General features: G+C 40.3%; 1 protein-coding gene across 1 annotated transcript in view; it reads right to left on the bottom strand.

Annotated features, from left to right (window-relative positions):
• Positions 1-25,121, bottom strand: part of LOC135461787 (E3 ubiquitin-protein ligase rnf213-alpha-like) — a 110,145-nt gene that overhangs the window by 28,579 nt on the left and 56,445 nt on the right. Inside the window, 18 exon segments of the mRNA XM_064739022.1 lie at positions 750-1,042; positions 4,314-4,449; positions 4,840-5,100; positions 5,822-6,001; positions 7,549-7,649; positions 8,367-8,478; positions 9,622-9,827; positions 11,003-11,218; positions 13,210-13,364; positions 14,006-14,352; positions 14,711-14,861; positions 15,605-16,031; positions 16,605-16,809; positions 17,381-17,517; positions 20,597-20,791; positions 22,089-22,227; positions 22,978-23,160; positions 24,197-24,282. Of these exon segments, the coding sequence (XP_064595092.1) occupies positions 750-1,042; positions 4,314-4,449; positions 4,840-5,100; positions 5,822-6,001; positions 7,549-7,649; positions 8,367-8,478; positions 9,622-9,827; positions 11,003-11,218; positions 13,210-13,364; positions 14,006-14,352; positions 14,711-14,861; positions 15,605-16,031; positions 16,605-16,809; positions 17,381-17,517; positions 20,597-20,791; positions 22,089-22,227; positions 22,978-23,160; positions 24,197-24,282 (3,530 nt within the window).

The raw sequence follows: 25,121 nt of genomic DNA, 5'->3' as shown, positions 1-25,121 counted from the left end.
GGGGACAGCACTGCCATTTAAATTACATCTACAGTGTAGTACCTTTTTTTAACAATGTGAACATTATTGCCATTATTTTCTGCACTAATTTTGAAAATTATTTCACGGTATGTTTGTTTTCACTTGAGCCGTCTTTACCTAGGCAATCACTGGGTTGAAGATTTAGCTTTAAAGGAAAAGACCTCTAAAAATAAAGGTAGGCATCACTAAATAGACCACTTAAACCTTTACATAAACATACTTTCATTCATTTTTTTAGAATTTTGTGCAAAGAGTTAAAGGCATAGACCACTAAAAACCATATAGAAATATACTTTCGTTCATTTTTTCACTCAGAATTTTGTGTAACGAGTTAAAGGTGTCCAAACACTTGAATTCTAAGGTGGGCTTTATGAACCATACTATCAGAGTTTAGGAACTCTGGTATCACAGGAAGTTTTTTCAACTCTAATCACGACACTGAATGTTGGAATAACTCTTTTACCCATGTGTAAAAGATTACTGAAATAATGTTCTGAAAAATTCCTTCCTTCTGGTGAACATCCAGAAAAAAGGTGACATCAGAGTTCCTAGATACTATCAGGAATGGCTCTTAAAGCCCACCACAGTATTCAAAAATCTGAATGCCCTTCAACACTCTTCAAAAAATTCTGAAAAATAAATGAAAGTATTTTTTCCCATAGTTTTCAGTTGACTGAATGATGAAGCTTACTTCACATTTTAGCTTCCTTTTACTTTAATCACTCTACCTTGGCCAAGTTGTTCTACAATCCTCACACAGAAGCCTTGCGCCCTCCACAAGTTTCCTGAAGGAGACTGTCTGTGCTATCATAGTACTGTCATTAGTCACAAAGACTCGGTGAAGGCTTTTAGCTGTCACTGTGAGGCCATAGCGAACCCTGGCAATGTTTTGCAGAGCATCCACGTCTAGGCCACCTTTTACACCCTGTCTGCGGGCTTCCTTCAGAAGTTGAGCAGCACACAGCACTTCTTGTTCCTCGTCCTCATTTTGACGAGCACAGTTTTTGTTACGATATGAGTCCTGTAGAGGTAACACCACAGCATCCACAAATGCACAGAGTAACATGTATAAAGATGTATAGAGATATGTGCATGTTGACAATTTTCAGGAATTAGAGCTGCGATAAAGAAACAATCAACCGTTTCATAAAAACCTCAACGATAACTCGCCCTTTATTGAATTCCTTAGCCAAGACACAGTTATAGAATTACTTATGAAAACAATCTAAACCTTTCTTAAATTTTTACAACAAGAACAAAAAATCCACATATATGTAAATGTATAAATGATAGACCTTAATCTTTTAACACATGTAGCAAACAGTTACCAGAAGGTCTTCGCTATGTACCTGTGCACACATAACTGAAGACAGCTTTAAAAACACCAGCAAAAACCTGCCTTAAGTTACATGTATATGTGACTTTATCACGTTGGTGTTCCACATATCTAAAATTTTTCCATAACCTAAGATTCTGAACAAACTTTGCCTGTCATATAAACACAAGTAAACATATAAACATTGGGGCTCACTTTGTGCTCCGAAAGTGGGCCAACAAAACTGTTCCATACTTTCAGAAGAGATCTGACAGATTTTGTAATGTTAAGGAAAGGCTTAAACTGTTATTCCAATATGACCAAACAAGACAAAGACTGTATTTTACCTAAAGTTTGGCCAACAAAAGTGCACTTCTGGAAGCACATAAAGGCCTTAAAATGCTACTTTTGGTGCAAAAATTTTCAGTTTTTCTGAATAAGAAATTTATCAAACTTCACATGATGCCAGATGGATGAATCGATCAGAATCAAACGAAATGTGTCACATGAAAAATGATGAGCTTCAGGTGAAATACAGCAGTGTGGGCAGTGATGAATGTGTTATATCCAGACAACTAGTCACAAAAATACAGCAGTGTGAGCAGTGATAGCTGTGTTATATCCAGACAACTGGTCACAAAAAATACAGCAGTGTGGGCAGTGATAGATGTGTTATATCCAGACAACTGGTCACAAAAATACAGCAGTGTGAGCAGTGATAGCTGTGTTATATCCAGACAACTGGTCACAAAAATACAGCAGTGTGGGCAGTAATAGATGTGTTATATCCAGACAACTGGTCACAAAAATACAGCAGTGTGGGCAGTAATAGATGTGTTATATCCAGACAACTAGTCACAAAAATACATCAGTGTGGGCAGTGATAGCTGTGTTATATCCAGACAACTGGTCACAAAAATACAGCAGTGTGAGCAGTGATAGATGTGTTATATCCAGACAACTGGTCACAGAAATACAGCAGTGTGAGCAGTGATAGATGTGTTATATCCAGACAACTGGTCACAGAAATACAGCAGTGTGAGCAGTGATGGATGTGTTAGATCCAGACAACTGGTCACAGAAATACAGCAGTGTGAGCAGTGATGGATGTGTTATATCCAGACAACTGGTCACAGAAATACAGCAGTGTGGGCAGTGATGGATGTGTTATATCCAGACAACTGGTCACAAAAATACAGCAGTGTGAGCAGTGATGAATGTGTTATATCCAGACAACTGGTCACAGAAAAACAGCAGTGTGAGCAGTGGTGGATGTGTTATATCCAGACAACTGGTCACAGAAATACAGCAGTGTGAGCAGTGATAGATGTGTTATATCCAGACAACTGGTCACAAAAATACAGCAGTGTAAGCAGTGATGAATGTGTTATATCCAGACAACTGGTCACAGAAATACAGCAGTGTGAGCAGTGATAGATGTGTTATATCCAGACAACTGGTCACAGAAATACAGCAGTGTGGGCAGTGATGAATGTGTTATATCCAGACAACTGGTCACAAAAATACAGCAGTGTGAGCAGTGATGAATGTGTTATATCCAGACAACTGGTCACAGAAATACAGCAGTGTGGGCAGTGATGGATGTGTTATATCCAGACAACTGGTCACAGAAATACAGCAGTGTGAGCAGTGATGGATGTGTTACATCCAGACAACTGGTCACAGAAATACAGCAGTGTGAGCAGTGATAGATGTGTTACATCCAGACAACTTGTCGCAGAAATACAGCAGTTTGAGCAGTGATAGCTGTGTTATATCCAGACAACTGGTCACAGAAATACAGCAGTGTGAGCAGTGATAGATGTGTTATATTCAGACAACTGGTCACAGAAATACAGCAGTGTGGGCAGTGATGGATGTGTTATATCCAGACAACTGGTCACAGAAATACAGCAGTGTGAGCAGTGATGGATGTGTTATATCCAGACAACTGGTCACAGAAATACAGCAGTGTGAGCAGTGATGGATGTGTTATATCCAGACAACTGGTCACAGAAATACAGCAGTGTGAGCAGTGATAGCTGTGTTATATCCAGACAACTGGTCACAGAAATACAGCAGTGTGAGCAGTGACAGCTGTGTTATATCCAGACAACTGGTCACAGAAATACAGCAGTGTGAGCAGTGATGAATGTGTTATATCCAGACAACTGGTCACAGAAATACAGCAGTGTGGGCAGTGATGGATTTGTTATATCCAGACAACTGGTCACAGAAATACAGCAGTGAGCAGTGATAGCTGTGTTATATCCAGACAACTGGTCACAGAAATACAGCAGTGTGAGCAGTGACAGCTGTGTTATATCCAGACAACTGGTCACAGAAATACAGCACTGTGAGCAGTGATGAATGTGTTATATCCAGACAACTGGTCACAGAAATACAGCAGTGTGAGCAGTGATGGATTTGTTATATCCAGACAACTGGTCACAGAAATACAGCAGTGTGAGCAGTGATGAATGTGTTATATCCAGAAAACTGGTCACAGAAATACAGCAGTGCAAGCAGTGATAGATGTGTTATATCCAGACAACTGGTCACAGAAATACAGCAGTGTGAGCAGTGATGGATGTGTTATATCCAGACAACTGGTCACAGAAATACAGCAGTGTGAGCAGTGATAGCTGTGTTATATCCAGACAACTGGTCACAGAAATACAGCAGTGCAAGCAGTGACAGCTGTGTTACATTCAGAGAACTGGTCACAGAAATACAGAGCTGCTTTGTCAGTTGTCATCACCACAGCAGGCTACTTAATTTCCAGACTTATCACTGGAGCCTTAGGAAAACTGTAGCTTTAAGTTATTTTTACACCCTGAGAACAAAGCTGATAAGGTTTGAGGTACTTTTACAGATTAGGCCACGTCATATATTCCACATTAAGAAATAAAAAAAAATAAAAAATAAAAAAAAGTGCTTGATGTAACCTTTAACCTGCAACGAGTATGTTGTTTACCTCAAAGCACTGTGTGACCAGCAGACTCATCTCCACCAGGTTGTGTATGTTGTCCTCATTTTCCTCCAGCCCGCTACATACGTCCTTGGCCTGATCAAAGAAGTCCCTCAAATGCTCAATTACATCAACTTCTGAACTGAAAATGTAAAAGCAAGCAAATGTCTTCAATTTTTAAACTTAAAACCATGGTGAACAACTATCATCTTCATGAGGACTGAAAAGACTGAATTAAAAAAGTCAAGCATATAAATGCCATCTCAACTTCTATACACTCCAAAAAGCACTGTGAACAATGGTCGGTGAACTATCAGCTTCTGTATTGCAGTCAAGCAGACAAATGTCATCAACGCATGACTGAACCACACAAAGCATAATGGACAAATGTCATTTTTTCTGAACTGAAAAAGATCCTCCCCAAAAGCATCAACTTCTACATTCAACATTTCTTAACTGTAAACATCTATAGTTTCTGAACTGAAAACTATGACAAAAAAAACAAACAACAAACAACTACGCTAGGGCCTACCTGGCTCTCAGGAGCAGCTGCAGTAGAAAGGATCTCACAACAGGGTTAGGATCTATGCCACTGTCCAACACTGACATTGTCTTTGTACGTAACCAATATCTGTGATGTTTTGACTCAAGTCTTTTTGTGACAAACCCCATCAGTTTTTGGACAACCTGGCCATCTGGTGGGGAGTCATTGGCAAAACAAAGCTGGGACACCAAAGCCATGAAGAAACTGTTACAGCGTTGTTGGTAGGATGAGAAAGCTTCCAGGGATTTTCTAAATTCAAAAAAAAAATGACCTTCCTCATATTCCACATAAACACTGCAGACAGAATTTCTCATTTTTTGTAAAAATAATAAACCACTATATAACAGACGTCAACAGAATAATGAGGCAGAGACTTCAGTTCAATTCTGGGTGGGGATCAGGTCTTAAACACTTTACAACAGGTCATGTTTGTTTCCATCCATACATGTGGTCCCCTTTATTCACAAGGAAAACATAAAGAAAGTATCAGAAGAAAGATCATTTAACAATGCCCAGAAAAATATTTTGAGTTTGGGCAATGCTATCCTATTTCGAGCATGCTGCGTGTGCAGCGAAAACCTGCTACCATAGAATACAATGATTCAAACATATTTTGCTCTGTCAAAAAAATTCATAAAAAATAAATCAAACCATTGTCTTGTACAGTGTTTTATCTCACATAAATTTCATGCATGCTATTGTCTGTGCCTTTATGCCAAGTGTCTAGTAAATGAAAGAAAAATAAAATTTTAACCGTTCCATCCAGCTCCATTTAGCCTTATCAAATTTGACAAGTGGAATGAAAGTAAAACAAAGCTATTACCCAAGCCAAATTCAGACAATGCAATGTGTTGGATGGTGCAATTGCATGAAATAGCATGTCATATTTTCACTCGACTAGTCGGATTTAACATGTCAACTCCACAATCACAATGTGTGCAAATTACCTTCTGCTGATAGCATGTATTACCTATTATCTGTCGCTTCTTTGGGTTTATAGTCCTCTGGGATGATTTTATGACAAACTGGGCATTCCTTGTCAGCCGCCGCAAATCCATGAAAGCAAATCTCGCAAACTACATGTCCACATGGGAGTAACATAGGTACTGCTTTCATTTCTTCCTTGCAGTTTTCACAGCGTTGTGACATCCTACAAGAAATTTGCCTTCAATGTTTTAATATCAGGTATATTTTACACGCAGACAAGATTTGTTTATTTGACTGTAAACCCATACTCAAGAAGTTTTTCTCTTTATTCCACGGCTGTCAGTTTTTATGGGTGGCGTTCTGATGATACTACTACATACAACTTTGTACACCTTGATGAGCAAACACACAGACAAAATTTGCCAGGTACAACAAAAGACTTTACTGTGACTCAATATTTCTGCACTTTATTTTGCCATCAACAGGACAGTGATACTACAGGATTTTGAACATACTTGTATTTCTCCTTTTAACTATGGTATAATCCTGAGTAAAGCTTGTCAAAACGCTTACACTTCCAACCCTTACAATTATAAGGAGTGCTAAAAGTACACCTGAGGTACACCCGAGGTGTACCATTGGGGTGTAGCATATCTGAACTGAGGTGTGTATAACGTATACTTGAGGTGTATCTGAGGTGTATTGAAGGTGTATCTGAGGTACTGTCTATTATGCAAATTAGTACCTCAAGTACACCTATAGTACACCTCAGTGGAGGTCAGCCCTGTAAATATTAGGTAAAAACTATGATGCCTGAGGTACAACTGAGGTATAGCTGAGGTACATACTCATAGGCAAGGTAGATGTACACTGTTTTCACTTTTATTTTGTTACAAAACATGCTATAAAATACTTAAATATTGGCTGTATAAACTATAGATAAATTTAAGTAAGTTTGTAAGTACATGCTTTGTTTACAGTATCTGTAAATCTCAGCTGACTTACCACAACAAAGGTGATATACATATTTACATGAGGCTTTCTGGCTGCTTGATCCAAATTTAGTTCTACTCCTTTTTTCTGCCTTTCAGAACCGTTCATGTGCCCAACATGTTAAAAATTCTGTCCCAGGAGGCACCAATCAGTGCATAAATGGGTTGTTTTCTCACAGCCTGGAGTACATATATACCTTGTTCAGGGTAGCCATCTTGGAACAATCAGGGGTTAATATGTCTGTGCTCTGTGACTGCTCAATATTTGCACACAGAATGGCAAGTCATTATGGGGTAAGACAAAGCTTATATTTCTTCATACTTAGATTGGTGTTTCATGTCATGATCAAGAACACTTATATGACAATATTCCAGAGGGAAGCCACAGCACATTAACAGTAGCTCACAAACTCCATGACTAAGGCCACATAAGGAGTCATTATTATGCTCTCCGGCCAATAAATGTAGTTATAATTAAGATGGCTTTAAGAACTTGTACATATATATATATATATATATATACACTTGTACACACAGATAGGCATAAGTCTGTAAAATCAAAGGATGAAGCAAAAGTTGGGGAGTTTTCCGGCTTGTTTTTCAAAAGTTCACTCATTCATTCAAAATTGTATAAAATTAAAGCCAGGCATACATCATAATACAAAGCAAATGACATTTTAGTTAAGGCCAATTCCTAATATGTTTTTGTACAAATGGGCCTTGAACTCCTTGCGCCCAGGTTCAATATATAAATATATTGTAAAAATCAAACACATACCCAAAGAAATGGCTGAAAGCACCCTTGTTGCTTTGTTTCAAAAATTTTTCCACTTTCTCAAGACTTGGCAAATGTTTGAAATTCACATCATCTTTGATCAGCTGTAACAGGATAAAAAATAAAATAAAACTGTATTCTCACAGCATTCTCAGTTCAATTACTAGTACCACGTACCAAGATAACCGACAACTGACTTGGAAATGAAAGGTCAGTGTACAATAACTGGTGTTTAGCATGGTACTTAATGATTCATTTTTAACTATTTGTTAATTGTCAGATTTAATATACTGGGTGGAGGAAGCCAGTGTACGCAGAGTAGACCACTTTTCCTCGCCAGCAGGCCAACAAACCATCTTAACTTAAAGCTGGGCATCTTCCCCTATCATTAAGAGCGCATTCTGCACAATTTTCCACATTTCAAATAGTGTCCATGTAAAAATGAGTATCTATTGACTGGGGTATGTACCTGTCAAAACTGCAAAGGTTCATGTCAGTTTGATATAAATCATTGATGTGATGAAAGTCTTGTTTTTGCCTAGGAGTAACCATAGTTACGTGTTCATCATGTATACTGTGAACGGAAATGTAGAACTTCTGTACATGTCAATGCACAATACACCTTTTGGATGAAGTTCTGGAGTCAAATTCTTGCAAAATCCATAAGTACTTAAACCTGTTAAAAAGTTGCAATAAGTATTGTCTGAATGCTTATTGCAATAAATCTGGTGGGGTTGTTTAGTTATAATTTTCAGATGCCTGTAAGGCTTATTGTGAAAAGCTTAATAATGATGGCCCAATCTTTTGTCCTATGTCCTCACCTCCCACAATGCCATACAGCGTACAAATTTCAACTTCTTTGCCCCCTTGGCATCAGGAGGACAAACATGTTCAATGAACAGTTTCAGAACCTGAATTCTGTTCCAAGTATTCCTGGGGAAAAATAAAAATAATAAAAAAATAAACAAACAATTAAATAAACAAATTATTTAATATTAACTTAACACAGCTGCCTCCAACTTTCACAATTAACTATGAATGCTCTGTGTACATGTCCATGTGTCCTGGCTTACAAAAAATAACAATATCTCTTGACAACTTATGAACTACTTTAATTACATATTCAAACAGTTTAATTTATCGATAGCTGTATTCACTTATTTGATTGATGATGTTTATTCTGCCACGTACAAGTAATGTCAGAATTTCCCAGATGTTCTTGACTAAAATGCAGAAATACATGCAGTAACTAACATAATTATTGTTATTCTTTGCTTGACAAGGATACAAGCTGTTGTACACATGCATTTATCACAATTCTAAGACAATTCTAGGCTTCTGATTGGTCCATATGTCTTGGATAAGCTCTCATATTTGCTCAACAGGCAAGGACTATAGCCTCAACCATTGGATAATACTTCAGAATATTGTCAACCTTGTCATATATTAAACATCAACTTTCACTGTGACTTTAATATGCACATTTTTAATTTGACGTTGGAGAAAAAACTACATTGATTGGATTGGTCAGTTACAGGGCTTCACAAAAAGTATATTTTTATCAGTCAACACATACTAATGCCTTTAGAATATGCTTGAATAAACACCTTGCAAACATGTGAAAAGGTTGAAGAATTACAGTACCTAGTGAGTGATTTTTTTTCAGAACAGTTTTAATGATTCAGAAGATAACAACAGCATGTGGAAAAACTTCTTGTGACATTGATTTTAGGCAATTGCACTGCACCCCTTAGCAAGTATATTTTCTCAGCTCAACAATGTTCCGAGCCAGGATGAGTACTTTTCTTCTCATTGTGTGACAGTGGCATAGTGTTCGTCAAAAAACGGCAGATGTGGGCTAAGCACCGGTAATAATTCAAGGAAGTCTGTTCGCAATGCTCTCCACTGTGATAAACTCATTATGGAATGTACCAGTGTGTGGCATGGTCATATGGCCTTTCGTCTCAAAGATGAATTTCCTTGATGAAATATCAGGCCGTATACCCACTCAACTTGCTGGTATATCAATTATAGTGTATGGTATGGTTCCTGTGGGGAGTCACTGACTGGTCCTACCTGGTCTCTGTCAGAGCCTCCCATCGTCTCCTCCTCTTCTCCTCCCTATCTGTACCTTCCTGCTGGGAGAGACACACCCTCTCTATCACCGGCTTTACAGACAGCACCTTTTCTAGCCAGACTTTCTTCCCCTTGGCCGTGTCCATTTCCTCTTTGCTCGGTTGCAGGCTTTGAAGCACATGGTCAGTGGCAAGGATGTCAATCAGCTGAGAGCAAATCAGGCCAAGAGGTAACATGTGTACCATAATACTTGTACTATACTTAATCAATACTATTAATTAATACTTAATCAATACTTGATTGTTGTTCAGCAACATACTCACATGTAATATAATAATTATAGTATAATAATTTTATACAATGGTGGTCATTCTTATAATTAGAGGAAACAGGAGTGTTTGTGGTAAACCACTGACCTTTAGCAAGTTTCATACACCTCAGCTTCCCTACATGTGACATATCGCTATATGAACACCTCATTGGTGGAAGACAAATGGAACGTCGCATTCATGTGGCCATAGGTCAACAGCCCTGAGAGCTTCACTGACCTGTCACCAAGGCCTTCAGTGCAGAGAGGGCGGGGAATTCTACAGATTTATTTGCAAAGACTGACACTAAGCCTACACTCCGTGACCTTTAACCACCAGATCAAGGCCCATTCACCTCATCGTACATGGAGTTCACGCATGGAATATCAAAATGACATCAGGCTAAGGAAACAGATGGTGAGATTTGAACAAAAAAATATCTGCATGTTTTATACAATGTGAAAACTGAGTGGCAGAAAGCCTCGCAGGCATGGCTAACAGTATATAGTGTAGTTTCTATCTGTACTTGCAATAACAAAGCATTGTCCAAATAATCCAGTTATGTTCAGTTTTACCTTTACAGCACCTTTCCCATTGTAAGCCTTCACTTAATTATGATGGCAGATGATCATCATATGATCATCAAGTGATGATATGATTCTGTAAGACGGGTTGGAAGTTGGAGGTCATGTGATCACCCACTTGTGTCTAAAACAAAATGGCCACCCAATGTTAAAGCATTGAGGAAAAGGTCACATTTTGCCACTTCGCTAGCGACCAGTAAGGTCTAGTTGTACAAAATAATGTCACGAAAGCTCTGCAGAAATACTCAGACTCTCTGTAAAGCTGAAAATTATACAAATCCAACAGATACAAGATCGCTGACAGCCATTCAAAAATAGGCATTTTCTTGTGCAATAACGTTGGGAGAACCGTTTTCTTCACCCACCCCGTTTGTTACTAAGAAGATCAAATGCTCTCTAGCTTCCGATCCGTTGTACAGAATGAAGATTTGAACACTTAAAATAGCACCTTTGGTGGAGTTTAATTCCCGCTATAACTATATTACTTACGATCTCTGATGACCTGTGCACAAAATGATCTGGGTTTGTCTCCAGGAAGTGTTCCACCGACTTTGCACAATCCTGCCAAACCTTGCTCAGACTGGAGAAGTTCTGGAGGTGACCTTGACATTCATCATAGACTTGGTGCACTCGAACCAATGAAGAGATTAGCCCTTCGCCATCGTCACGGCTGATGACAATGGCATGGACACTCTGACATATCAACTGTATTGAGGAGAAGAGAATTTCACATGAAAACTTAGATGATGTCTTTTTCCACTCCAAAACACTTCTGATAGTCACTATTAAAAGTACTTGTTGTCTGAACTTGCTCAAAAGTGTATTAATATTTAAGCCTGGAGCCAGCCATTCAAAAGAGTATTTAAAGTTAAGTCTGGCGTTATTCATGCATATCACTAAATTGGATATTATCTTATTAGATAGCAAAAGGCATTAATCATGAATATCACCAAATTGAATATTATCTTATTATTTATTCATTTATTTATTCGATTGGTGTTTTACGCTGTCGTCAAGAATATTTCACTTATATGACGACGGCCAGCATTATGGTGGGTGGAAATTGGGCAGAGTCTCGGGGAAACCCACGACCATCCGCAGGTTGCTGTTTATCTTCCCATGTACGGCTGGAGAGGAAGCCAGCATGAGCTGGACTTGAACTCACAGTGACCGCATCTTATTAGAAAGCCAAATGCAACTTATATATATTCAAATCAGAAATATAGTTAATACCAATCGTAAATCCTAATAAACTTGTAAACAACTGACATCAGTTAGGTATAGATGTCATTTAGAAAGTGGATTAAGTAACAGTATTATCGTTAATAAGCCAAATATCAGCCAAATATCAGCACTAGAATCTGTGCTATATTCAGAAAGTGTAATCCTTATTAACGATAATACTGTAACTGACATCAGTTACTCAAAGTCCAGACTGAATTTCTATTTGTTATGCTGTAGAGTTAGATTGTATTAAACACTTTCAAGTTCTATAAAAAAAAATGTTGGCAAACAGGCTTCTCTCATTATTCTAGAGCATTCATAAAGTATCTTAACAGTTTTCAATGTAATGCGGGACAAAAAATGCCAATCGTTCTCTTTTTTTAAAATTAGAACATTGTGATATCACTGTTAGTAACCAGATACATTCTTCAAGGACATCACTGGCAGCGCGATGAATGAAAAAGGCCCACATTTACAGCAAGATATTCCAAAATTCATGGCATTTTGAGCTATCATAGAATGCTCATTTGTGTAAGGTATATTTCTAACTGCAACAAAATGTCCATGAAATCTACATGTACTTGTGTTCAGGTAACCACAAGATGTAGTCATGACTCTGGATAAACTGGTACATAGATTCTGCTTGTTTTAATATTTGGCAACAAAAAACACAGAAACATATGATTTCAGGTTTAACTCACGTGTGAGAAATTTGGATCTTGCAAGACTGTTGTTCTGTACATCAGTGTTGATGGAAATGTTACATGACTATAGACAAAATGGCTGCTAAACCAACGTGGTATTATTTTGTGCAGTCACATGACCTTGATCATAGCATGCGAGTTTTATTTAGCTGTAAAAATATAAACAAATAGCAAATGTTTGGAAGACAATATTGTTGATAATTGACACTCCAATCTGAAAATCTATTTGTCTGTTTGAGCTGGTCTTCAGCTATAGATTGCATACATGTATACAAAAAAAACAACAGAAAAATGCAACACCCACATTACCACCTATATACTCCTACAACTTTAACTTCAAATCATTTCAGGGGCCTCCGTGATTCAGTTGGTTAGCGTGCTAGTGCAGGGTAGTGACCCTGGAGCCTCTCACCAATCTGGTCACTGTGAGTTCAAGTCAAGCTCATGTTGACTTCCTCTCCGGCCATATGTGGGAAGGTCTGTCAGCAACCTGCGAATGGTCGTGGTATACCCTTGGGCTCTGCCCAGTTTCCTCCCAACATAATGCTGGCTGCCGTCATATAAAATATCTTTGAACACCAATCAAATTAATCAAATAAATCAAATCATTTCATATCAAAAACCTTTGCACTTCACCTTTGAGATTGTTGTCTTTAATATTTGACTTCCAATACACTTCTTAAACAACAGCAAACTGGAGTTTCTTACTAAACTAAAAAGTCATAACAGAGCACTGTTTAGTTCATATGTTCAGAAAGTACAGCATACCTTGTGTTCAAAGGGGCTGGAGGTTGGGTGGATAACGGAAATAAAGTCTTGCAGGTAACATGTCAGCAGTTCATCCTTGTGTTCAGCCTCCATTACAGAATTCAGCGCTCTTCCAATGCCAGAGTCAGCCAAGAGTCGTGCCATGGTGTCAGTGTCTACAAAACAAAACTTTAAATGTGAATGTGAGTGTAGGAAAACAACAGAACTTCCCATGTGAATGTCGGAAAACAACAGACCTTCCCATGTGAATGTCGGAAAACAACAGAACTTCCCATGTGAATGTGAGTGTAGGAAAACAACAGAACTTCCCATATGAATGTGAGTGTAGGAAAACAACAGAACTTCCCATGTGATTGACAGTGTAGGAAAATAACAGAACTTCCCATGTGAATTTGAGTGTAAGAAAACAACATAACTTCCCACATAAATGTGAGTGTAGGAAAACAGCACAACTTCTCGTGTGAATGTGGGAATAGGAAAACAAGAAAACAACTCTAAATAACTACTGATGCTAGTCATGTAAAATTGGCCATAGGTGAATCATGACAAATCAGATAAAAAAATAGGTTCATGGTCATAAAGCTCCATTACATTAGGAAATGTGCTACACTAATACCAAAACAGGAGCTAATTGCACTTGATTTTTCGTCACAATGAAATGATCTAACAAAGAAAACTCATATATGTACTGTACAATTTACTACATACATATTAATCCCCTGATAGAGAGCAAAATCATGGAAACAAGAAGTATGCATGAATCTGTTAGTACATATACACTACAACTCCATTTTACCTTTTATTTCAGAACTGCTTTTCAGTAGATTCCTGACTTTGCTTATGAGGATCCAGGAAAAGGGCAACTGGGGAGACGGTATTGTCACACCAAACCCAAACAGTTTGGAGTAGATCTCTCTCAGCTCAATTTTCCTCTTGGGAGACAGAAGCTCCTGGTAGTCTAGCGGAGTGGCTTCAGGGTCATTCATAAGCATCAACCACAGGTGTCTCTTCCAGGCAGACATTTCATCACCTGACACCCCATCAGGCATCAGCAGGTCCAGGTTGTTGTTAGTGTCCATGAAGGCAATGATGCCAGCCAAAAGGGGTGTCATTTTGTTCTCAATTACCTGCATCCATGAGCGTCTGAGAGAAAACATGTAAAACATCTTCAATTTGACATTAAATAAATTTTTCTGGTTTCACATTTGACTTAGCAATAAACCTGTTTGGAAAGACATTTACATTAAATTTGGTTTTGAACGCAAGTGAAATGAAGTGGAGGGAACCCTCATTTCCTAAAACAATCCCTGAAAATAAATGCATGTCTTAGAATCCTGGATTTAGAAATGTCAAAACAAGAACTAAATCTCAAAAAACAGCCAAATTAATTAAGTTATGCAGAAGACGGAAAATGTTTGAAAACATATGCGACATGACAACATCACTTTTTGTGCTGTACACAACCTCTTAAATCACATGTAGCTTTTTGTTGATAATGTACCTCAATGTTCCTGCCCTGCTGATCACATCTGGTCTAGCAGCTTCATCGCAAAGCCAGGAGCGTGAAATATCAACACCTGTCAAGCGTTGTTCACGGATGTTCAACAGTTCAACGAGGCGTTTGTTTATAACTTCTGTAAACCTCAACTCCCCTGCAACATGATTTCAGGCTTATAAAAAAACAAATTTATAGTACACAGTTAATCACTTAACAATCATCTATTGTTTCAAGTTTGTCACAAATCCTTTTATTCCATAAAATTGTATGTGATTAACAGTCATGTAAATCACATGCTCTTTGAAAGATTAATCACCCATCTCTTCTACTGTTTGCACAGCAGGGTGATTAGCTGGTGGAAAATCCCCACAAAACTATTTGTTAATATAGTACACTTGTTATCACATCCAGTATATCTTCATCTGGAATGATTTTGGGAGTCTCTGTTAGGTAACTTGTCTCATAAATGGGTTTTACATTCCATTTGGACTCTTGGCCAATGAAGTTGCATGTTCGTGTCCAGCCCGTGCTGGTTGTGTTACGGCTTTAAGCATGACAAGTACTGCAGCTTTTTTCCCCCTACTTTTCCTGGATTCTTCAAACATAATCCAAGATTGGTGCTGCTATATAAATGAAATTAAACACGCTTTCTGGAAGTATTGGGAAAGCGATACATGTTCCCTACCATCATAATACCAACAGAGCAAAAATGACCAGAACCTGATCTAAAACTTGTACTGCTTAAAGCTATGTATCAAGTATTAATACCACGACGAACAGACAGAAAAGGTGTAAACCTATAAAGTCTCCTCAGGTACCGACTAATCAATGAAAATTACCTACTATCAATTTTCAATTTTACTGAACAATAATTTTACTGATGGTATGGCAGCTAACCTGCTGTGGGGCCATTCAACAGTTCAAACAGGAGGTGGACTCGTGCAGTTGTCCTGTTGTGGTTGTCATCATCATCCTTAATCATGGAGGCTGCTGCCTGCAGACATTTGTGAACAAACATGCTGGTGTCCAGAACAGGGTTCCCTGCAGCTGGAGAGGCCAACGCTCCAGCATTCTCACCCTCCCAGTCCATCTGGCTTCCCTCTTCTTCTACGACATCCACATCCATTGCTCCTGGCTGTTGTGGATTCATGTGCACTGAGTGATCTTGTTGAAAAGTTGCCAACTGTGGTGCGGTTACATTGCCAGGATGGGCAGGTTGCTGAAGCAACTCTCCAATACTGCGTTTAAACAGTTTCACTATGTTTGGGATATTTTTCTCCACAGGGCGAAGCTCATCTATGTGCACTGATTGCCATTTACCTATCTGTAAAGCATGAATAGAGAGAAGTTGTTAACGCCATACTAAAAGAGTTTTATACCAGGATTTATTTGTTTCTTCTAGCCCCAATTTTGCTTGAACCAGCATTAAATGTTGCCTTGGCTGACAAGGATGAGAAATAGCACAGCAATATTCTCATATTAGTTGGACTGGTTCTCCTGTGGGTGTATTGAGATTTGAGGGGAAATGTCTTTACCTTCGCTGAGAACAGCAAAAAAGACATCAGGAATATTCTTTAATACACCAGTTGAACCAGTATTCAGCTGATTTTATCTGAAGCTCTGAGAAGCATTCAATGTTACCTTGGCTGAGAAAGTTACAGACAACAAATGAACAGCTTAACAGGCATCCCACTGATTTTACCTGAAACCCTGAGAAGCAGTCATCATAGCTCAAAACAGACAAAAAGGGACTAATACAACAATCTTAAAAGTTTGACAGGTATTCTGCTGATTTCACTTAAAACCCTGAAAAGCAATCACTGTTGCCTTGGCAGAGCAGCCAAAGAAGACTAATGTAATATTCTTTACAGTCTGATGAGTATTCTGTTGATTTTACCTGGAACCCTGAGAAGCAGCCTCCAGCTATGCGTGGCAGCTGCACAATAAGGACAATACAGAACTCTCCTCTGGTGGCGTTGGCGTGTTGTGCAATCTCATCCAGGGTGCTGTAGCGAGCGCTAGCCACCAGACTCCCATTCTCATCCCCAGAGTCACACTGTATGATCAACAGTCTCTGCTGCTCACTGCCCGTCAGAAACTTTCTGTAATACACACACCCAAACAATCAAGCTAAATATTCACAGCCATGTACTTCTTTGTGTCACATGTACTTTTCCATTTACGATCGTTGATCAAATTTTCAGTTCATGATCTTTGATCAACTTTTCAGTTCATGATATTTGATCAACTTTTCAGTTGATGATAGACAGCGTTTGGGGCAGAACACTCACATGAACTTGTAGGCAAGTGCCAATTATGTTTTGAAGGGCAGCACACAGTTAAAGGTCAAACAAATATATCTGATAATACATGCAGTCTTCCAAAATTGTATATATGTACTTATATATCTATGTATAAAGAAATTTTGATCATGGAGCCCTGTATTTCTTCATTTATAATGAAATTTTGAGTAAAGAGATAAAAGACAGTCACTGCTAATGTCATTGTGAGCAAACAAAAATCTTGACAAATTTTCGAGTGTGGTAACAACCAAATAAATAAATCCAAGAGGTTATCAAATTTAAACATTAGATGACTTGGAATTTCAAACTTGACATTCACATAGTATAAACATCCCTTTGTGTACAATAGTTTGGGTGTATGTATAATTACCTTAGCTGCCTACAGAACTGCTGTTCAGTGTCAAAGCTTTGCAGACTCAGCATGGTGATTTCATCTCGTGGCATCTGAAGTGCTTGGCTCAGGTCCCATGTGTCCCTTACTGATAGCAGTTTTGAGTGGCTTGTCACCTGTCCCAAACAATAACATACGATGTACATGCCAATTTTATGAATGAAAAATAACATTGAAGGGAGCAGCATTTCCTTCTCACTCATTGTTAAAAAACAAGTGGTAAAAAATTCCACCATTCACGAACATTTTGCAGTAACCGCATGTATCTAGATTGAAACTAGGCAACATCGCAGCAAACAGGGTAAAAAGCGGAGGAATCCTAATGAAATTGGTTATGTATTAGTGTAAAGAATTATTTATATTTATCTGATTGGCGTTTTACGATGTACTTGAGAATTTTTAACTTATACAACGATGGCCAGAATTTCAGTAGGAGACAGGACAGAGCCTGGGAGAACCACCTCATCAAGCTGGATACCCCCTCACAGTCAATTTCCCCACCACCCACCTGGAGCAGACTGGATACCTCCCCCTCACACACAATTTCCCGACTATCAAGCTGGATACCACCCCCTCACACACAATTTCCCCACCACCTACCTGGATCAGACTGGATACCTCCCCTTCACACACATCTCCCCATCATCAAGCTGGATACCCCCTCACAGTCAATTTCCCCACCACCCACGTGGATCAGGTTGGATATCTCCCCCTCACAGTCAACTTCCTCACTACCCACCTTGAGCAGACTGGATACCTTGAGCAGACTGGATACCTCCCCTTCACACACCATCATGTTGGATGCCTTTCCCTCACAGACAATCTCCAAACCACCCACATGGATCAGACTGGATACCTCCCTCTCACACACCATCTCCCCATAATCATGCTGGATATCACCCCCTCACAGTCAATTTCCCCACCACCCACCTGAATCAGACTGGATACCTCCCACTCAGACAATCTCCCCACCACCCACCTGAATCAGACTGGATACCTCCCCCTCACAGTCAATTCCCCCACCACCCACCTGAATCAGACTGGATACCTCAACCTCACAGTCAATCTCCCCACGACCCACCTTGCTCAGCTGGATACCTTCCCCTCACAGACAATCTCCCCACAACCCACCTTGCTCAGGCTGGATACCTTCCCCTCACAAACAATCTCCCCACCATCCACCTTGCTCAGCTGGATACCTTCCCCTCACAGACAATCTCCCCACAACCCACCTTGCTCAGGCTGGATACCTTCCCCTCACAGACAATCTCCCCACAACCCACCTTGCTCAGGCTGGATACCTTCACCTCACAGACAATCTCCCAAAAACCCACCTTGCTCAGGCTGGATACCTTCCCCTCACAGACAATCTCCCCACCACCCACCTGAATCAGACTGGATACCTCCCACTCAGACAATCTCCCCACAACCCACCTTGCTCAGGCTGGATACCTTCCCGTCACAGACAATCTCCATACCAACCACCTGAATCAGACTGGATACCTCAACCTCACAGACAATCTTCCCACAACCCACCTGAATCAGACTGGATACTTTCCCCTCACAGACAATCTCCCCACCTCCCACCTTGCTCAGGCTGGATACCTCCACATCACAGAAAATCTCCCCATCACCCACCTGAATCAGACTGGATATCTCCCCTTCACAGACAATCTCCCCACAACCCACCTTGCTCAGGCTGGATACCTTCCCCTCACAGACAATCTCCCCACCACCCACCTGAATCAGACTGGATACCTCCCACTCAGACAATCTCCCCACAACCCACCTGAATCAGACTGGATACTTTCCCCTCACAGACAATCTCCCCACCTCTCACCTTGCTCAGGCTGGATACCTCCACATCACAGAAAATCTCCCCATCACCCACCTGAATCAGACTGGATACCTCCAACTCAGACTATCTCCCCACAACCTGCCTTGCTCAGGCTGGATACCTTCCCCTCACAGACAATCTCCCCACAACCCACCTTGCTCAGGCTGGATACCTTCCCCTCACAGACAATCTCCCCACCACCCACCTGAATCAGACTGGATACCTCCCACTCAGACTATCTCCCCACAACCTGCCTTGCTCAGGCTGGATACCTTCCCCTCACAGACAATCTCCCCACAACCCACCTGAATCAGACTGGATACCTCAAACTCAGACAATCTCCCCACAGTCCACCTGAATCAGACTGGACACCTCCCAATCAGACAATCTCCCCACAATCCACCTTGCTCAGGCTGGATACCTTCCCCTCACAGACAATCTCCCCACCACCCACCTGAATCAGACTGGATACCTCCCACTCAGACTATCTCCCCACAACCTGCCTTGCTCAGGCTGGATACCTTCCCCTCACAGACAATCTCCCGACAACCCCCCTTGCTCAGGCTGGATACCTCCACATCACAGACAATCTCCCCATCACCCACCTGAATCAGACTGGATACCTCCCACTCAGACTATCTCCCCACAACCTGCCTTGCTCAGGCTGGATACCTTCCCCTCACAGACAATCTCCCCACAACCCACCTTGCTCAGGCTGGATATTTTCCCCTCACAGACAATCTCCCCACAACCCACCTGAATCAGACTGGATACCTCAAACTCAGACAATCTCCCCACAGTCCACCTGAATCAGACTGGATACCTCAAACTCAGACAATCTCCCCACAGTCCACCTGAATCAGACTGGACACCTTCCAATCAGACAATCTCCCCACAATCCACCTTGCTCAGGCTGGATACCTCAACCTCACAGACAATCTTCCCATCACCCACCTGAATCAGACTGGATATCTCCCCCTCACAGACAATCTCCCCACAACCCACCTTGCTCAGGCTGGATACCTTCCCCTCAAAGACAATCTCCCCACCACCCACCTGAGTCAGACTGGATACCTCCCACTCAGACAATCTCCCCACAACCCACCTGAATCAGACTGGATACTTTCCCCTCACAGACAATCTCCCCACCTCCCACCTTGCTCAGGCTGGATACCTCCACATCACAGAAAATCTCCCCATCACCCACCTGAATCAGACTGGATACCTCCAACTCAGACTATCTCCCCACAACCTGCCTTGCTCAGGCTGGATACCTTCCCCTCACAGACAATCTCCCCACAACCCACCTTGCTCAGGCTGGATACCTCCACATCACAGACAATCTCCCCATCACCCACCTGAATCAGGCTTGATATCTCCCCTTCACAGACAATCTTCCAGGCTAGGTACTCTTGCAAACTTTCATGTTTCTGTTCATGAAAATATATCTGTGTGCAATCATCTGCTTCTAATGGCAGTTTGGATGCCTTCAGTCTGCATACAGCATCGGGACTGGCACACCACAACAGGGTTCGTTTGGCAGACTCTAACACCTGAAACAGGTACATGACCATGAATAATGACAATAAGTTTTGATAATCAGTAGTATCACTAGTAATTGAATCAAGTATTGTCTAAGTGTCTGTTCATGTGGCCACAAAGCTGGTAATATCCCATTTACGACAACCTGAAGTGCATGGCCAGGTTTGCTCTGCTTTGTCTCACAGAAACTCAAGGGCTATGCAGTGAACATCTGAAAAATGTCCACATTAATGAGAAAGAAAACTCTCCTCTCTTGTGACATGAGCCTTAATGACAGAGCTTGCAAAAGTCTCAAATCTCTCAAGAGTTTGTTGTGCAAAAAAAAAAAAAAAACCCACAGAGTTGTTGTGAGTCTGAATTGGGTCTTTTAGATAATTATTAGTTTCACTGAAAAATGAACTGCTGACATCAGCCATGTCTGAAAAAATACAACAAACACTGCAAAACATTGTGTTACTTTAATGTTCATGATACAGTCAGGTGACTTCCTTTTTCTGAGACTCCTGGAAACCACATTTATGTATGCCTTTATAATTGGTTTTCTGCTTGGTGGGACGCTTTGTTGCCACTCATGATTTGCTAGGTTTAGCACTAGTGAAGTATTTTTGGAGATGCACTGACAACTGTCAGTGTCTACCACGCTTGTTCACGGTAAAATGCACGTGTTTGCTGACTGGTTCTAATTTGTGCGCTCACACATTTTCTGTTATATATTACAGAAATGGCCGAGGATGAGCGAATGGCTGTGGATGTGCCCTTGTACTTTTCATGTCTTATGTTTTTCGGAAAAACAACATGGCGGTGATTATCTGTGATTTGAATCAATTGGTGCATTGAAGCATTTAATGGGAAGGAAACTATATCGTTAAGGTTTGAATAAAGCCTGGAAAGGATGGTAAAATGTAAAAATTTTAGTTTCTGCTGCTGGAATTTCTGATTGATCGCCAGGCAGCTCATGTTAAATTTTCAGGTTGCGCCGGGATGTCAGTATGGCAATTTTGCAAACACTGCATGGCATAAGGCTGAACAGTCAGGCCAGAGAGAGTACAATTCCACCACTAGACCTCCTTAAAAGGTCAAGGGCTAATGTAGTTGTTTTCAGGAAAACTCTCATAAGATAAAAAACATGCCCATGTTCTTCAGAAAAATGGAAATCCATCTGCATAATACCTTCAGATTACTTTTTATATGAAACAGTAGTGAGGGATCGCAAACTGCTACAGCAATGCAAAGACAAATATCACCTTCTTAAAGTAGCCTTTTTCAGTCTCTAAAAGAAAATCCCTGCCATTTCATACAACAGTCTACCTGCTCCTCCAGATCGACCACTTCATCGTTTTCTGTCTCAGAGCATATCTTTGTCCACTCGTGCAAAATGACGGAGGCAGCTGTGTCTGCATGGTAACCAACAAAAGCATCACCAGGCACAGCCTTCTTCACTGATGATCTGAAAATGTAATGTAATGTAATGTTTATAATGATGTCAAAACACTGAAGTTGTCAACCTTCCTATTTTCTTTCACATTCTTTCCATAATTATTTAAACTTGGCGACACCAGCATTTCTGGATACAGTAAATCATGTGTAATTTCAAAAAGCTTTCCAGCAACTATTAATCACCCTGGTGTGTGAAATGAGATAAGTTTGAATTTTCACCATTTTTAAAAGCCAATACAGCAGCAAGTTGTCTTTTGAAAAATTCCATGAAATCACAGATAAGAATTTAACCTACATTCTAAAATGGAAATTGTGTTTCACTACATAAGTAAATAGTGAACAACGAACAACTGTCACTCATAACTGTGCCTGTCAATCCCACGTCACACTTCAGCTGGCTTCATCAGGGAATTTTGCAGTTTGAGATAATCTTTTCAAATCAAATAATATACGTGTACACATTCGTATGTTCATCAATTAACTCCATTTATATTCTTGTCAATCAGCCCGTTGATTGACATAATTAACCATATTAGTTTTGCTTAAAGAGAATTTCTTAATTTGGAGATTGGAAACATTATATTGGACAACTAAATCTAATAATGCCTAATCTTGCCTATGATGTGCATTTTAAAGCCTGTTTACAGAACAAAAAACAATTCTCCTAATAGCTGGGACATGTAATCCACTTGTTTTCTTACAGGTAGTATTACACACTCTGAAAGCCTATCACCATGAATAATGAAAGTGGTGTCTGTACCTTGGTGTGTGGATGGTACGTGAGCTGGCAAAGTGCTCCGCCCAGTTTTGCAGTTGTCTAGCTAAGGCCAACTGCTGATTATTCAGGATCGTCCCCACAGTCAGGAAATGCTTCTCCATTCGGTTTATCAGAGGGATCGGGAATTTCTCGTACACAACTTGTTTTTCAGCGACAACCACAAGCCTGAACAAGAATGTACATGTACATACATAATGATACATTTTCTGTCATATGTTATACTCCATGTATAAAATGGCACATCCTGACAATGGTAGTACATGTTTAACCCACAATGGACACTCAAATGACTTCCATGTATTTAGTGAGTGATTGCTTTGGGAGTTAACATCGTACTTAACAATTTTTCAGTCTTATGATGATGAAGGAATCCTTGGAGTACATCTAACGTGCCTCCTTGTTGCAGGACGGATTTCCACCGCTCTTTTATCTAATGCTGCTTCACTGAGACGAAGGCAAGTAAGCCAATTCGCCCAAGCCATTATACTGATACGGGTCAACCAGTCGTTGCACTATCCCCTTCATGCTGAACACCAAGCGAGGAAGTTACAACTTCTGCTTTTAACGTCTTATCTGTGACCTGACTCAGGGTTGACCCTGGATCTACCGCTCCCGAAGCAGACGCTCTACCAACTGTGCTATTGGGGCCAGGCCAGGTATTAAGAATACAAGCTGAAATTAAATTGCTTATCCACACTTCATTATGTCATTTGGTTGTCGTTTGATGTGATACTAAGTAATTTTCACTGGGTATGTGGTTAAAAGCAGTGATGTTTTGGGGCGAGGGCAACAAAACAAAACCTTGGGTAAACCACTATACCACAGCCACAGTGCCTGACAAATCTCCTGTAGTAATCTCCATATCCAAGCTGGTGACCTCTCACAATGATCACTCATCTGCCACAATCTTTTCTTTTTACTTGATTGGTGTTTTACACGGTACCCAGTCATATTTTTATTAATACAAGGGCAGCCAGTGTTATGGTGAGAGAAAATTAACAACTATCTGCAGGTTGGTGCCTGATCTTCCCACTTACGACTGGTGTGGAAGCCAGCATAGGCTGGACTTGAATTCACAGGGTCCTCCGTGTGACTAACTTGCATAAGTTTAACATTTACACACTCAGCCATGTCAACAATGTGCGATTAAATACACAGAATTACAGTTATGTAATAATAAAAAGTATGTCACAATTCTCACCTGAAGTCCTTGTGCACACGACACTTGACTCTGTGTGTTCCCAGTCCCAGGTCTACAAACCTCTCCCCTCCCAGGTACACATAGTACTGCAAGTAAACAATAATGAACATCCTTTAATATTTGTTCTTGAGCTTTGTAGGGGGTTTTTAGTAAGAAAGGAGGGAAAGTCAATGAAAAGCTATGCCAGACATAAGACATGAGACCGTGGATTGAAATTAACTACAAAATGTTACCAGCCAATAGAACCAGTGTCCTTTGAGAACTTCTTGTCTGCCTCCATATTAGCTGGTTCTCCAGTTAATCCCCGCAAAAGAGTATCAAACTTTTCTACAATATATTTTCATGTAAATGTACACGTATGTATATACATGTAGCATCTAGTAGATACTGTATTTTCAGGCCAAGTGATGCCTGTTTAATTCTACTCACCCAACCAAAATTTCACTGGCCTCAGTCAGTTTTGTATACTAATTGCCACATTTCTACCATAATATTTTTACAGACGATTTCATTTTATAACAGGTCAGAAATCATAAATGTGACAGACAAATGAATGAAATCGACAGATACATGTATGGCAGTATCAACAGACTACATGTTTCCTCAAAATTATACACTCATAAATACAAACCCTCACATATCTGGTTGAGGGCACATACAGATCCCCACATACCTGGCAGAGGACATCATACAGATCCCCACTTACCTGGTTAAAGGATCATACAGACTCACACATACCTGGCAGAGGACATCATACAGACCCACATATATCTGGTTGAGGACAACATACAAATCCATGCACACCTGGTGGAGGACATCATACAGACCTGCACATACCTGGCAGAGGACATCATACAGACTCACACATACCTGGCAGAGGACATCATACAGACCCACACATACCTGGCAGAGGACATCATACAGA

Source organism: Liolophura sinensis, chromosome 1 (genome assembly GCF_032854445.1).
Source record: "Liolophura sinensis isolate JHLJ2023 chromosome 1, CUHK_Ljap_v2, whole genome shotgun sequence".
Classification (NCBI taxonomy): Eukaryota; Metazoa; Mollusca; class Polyplacophora; order Chitonida; family Chitonidae; genus Liolophura; species Liolophura sinensis.
Note: the sequence above shows the minus strand (reverse complement) of the source record. Positions and strands in the feature narration are given on the sequence as shown.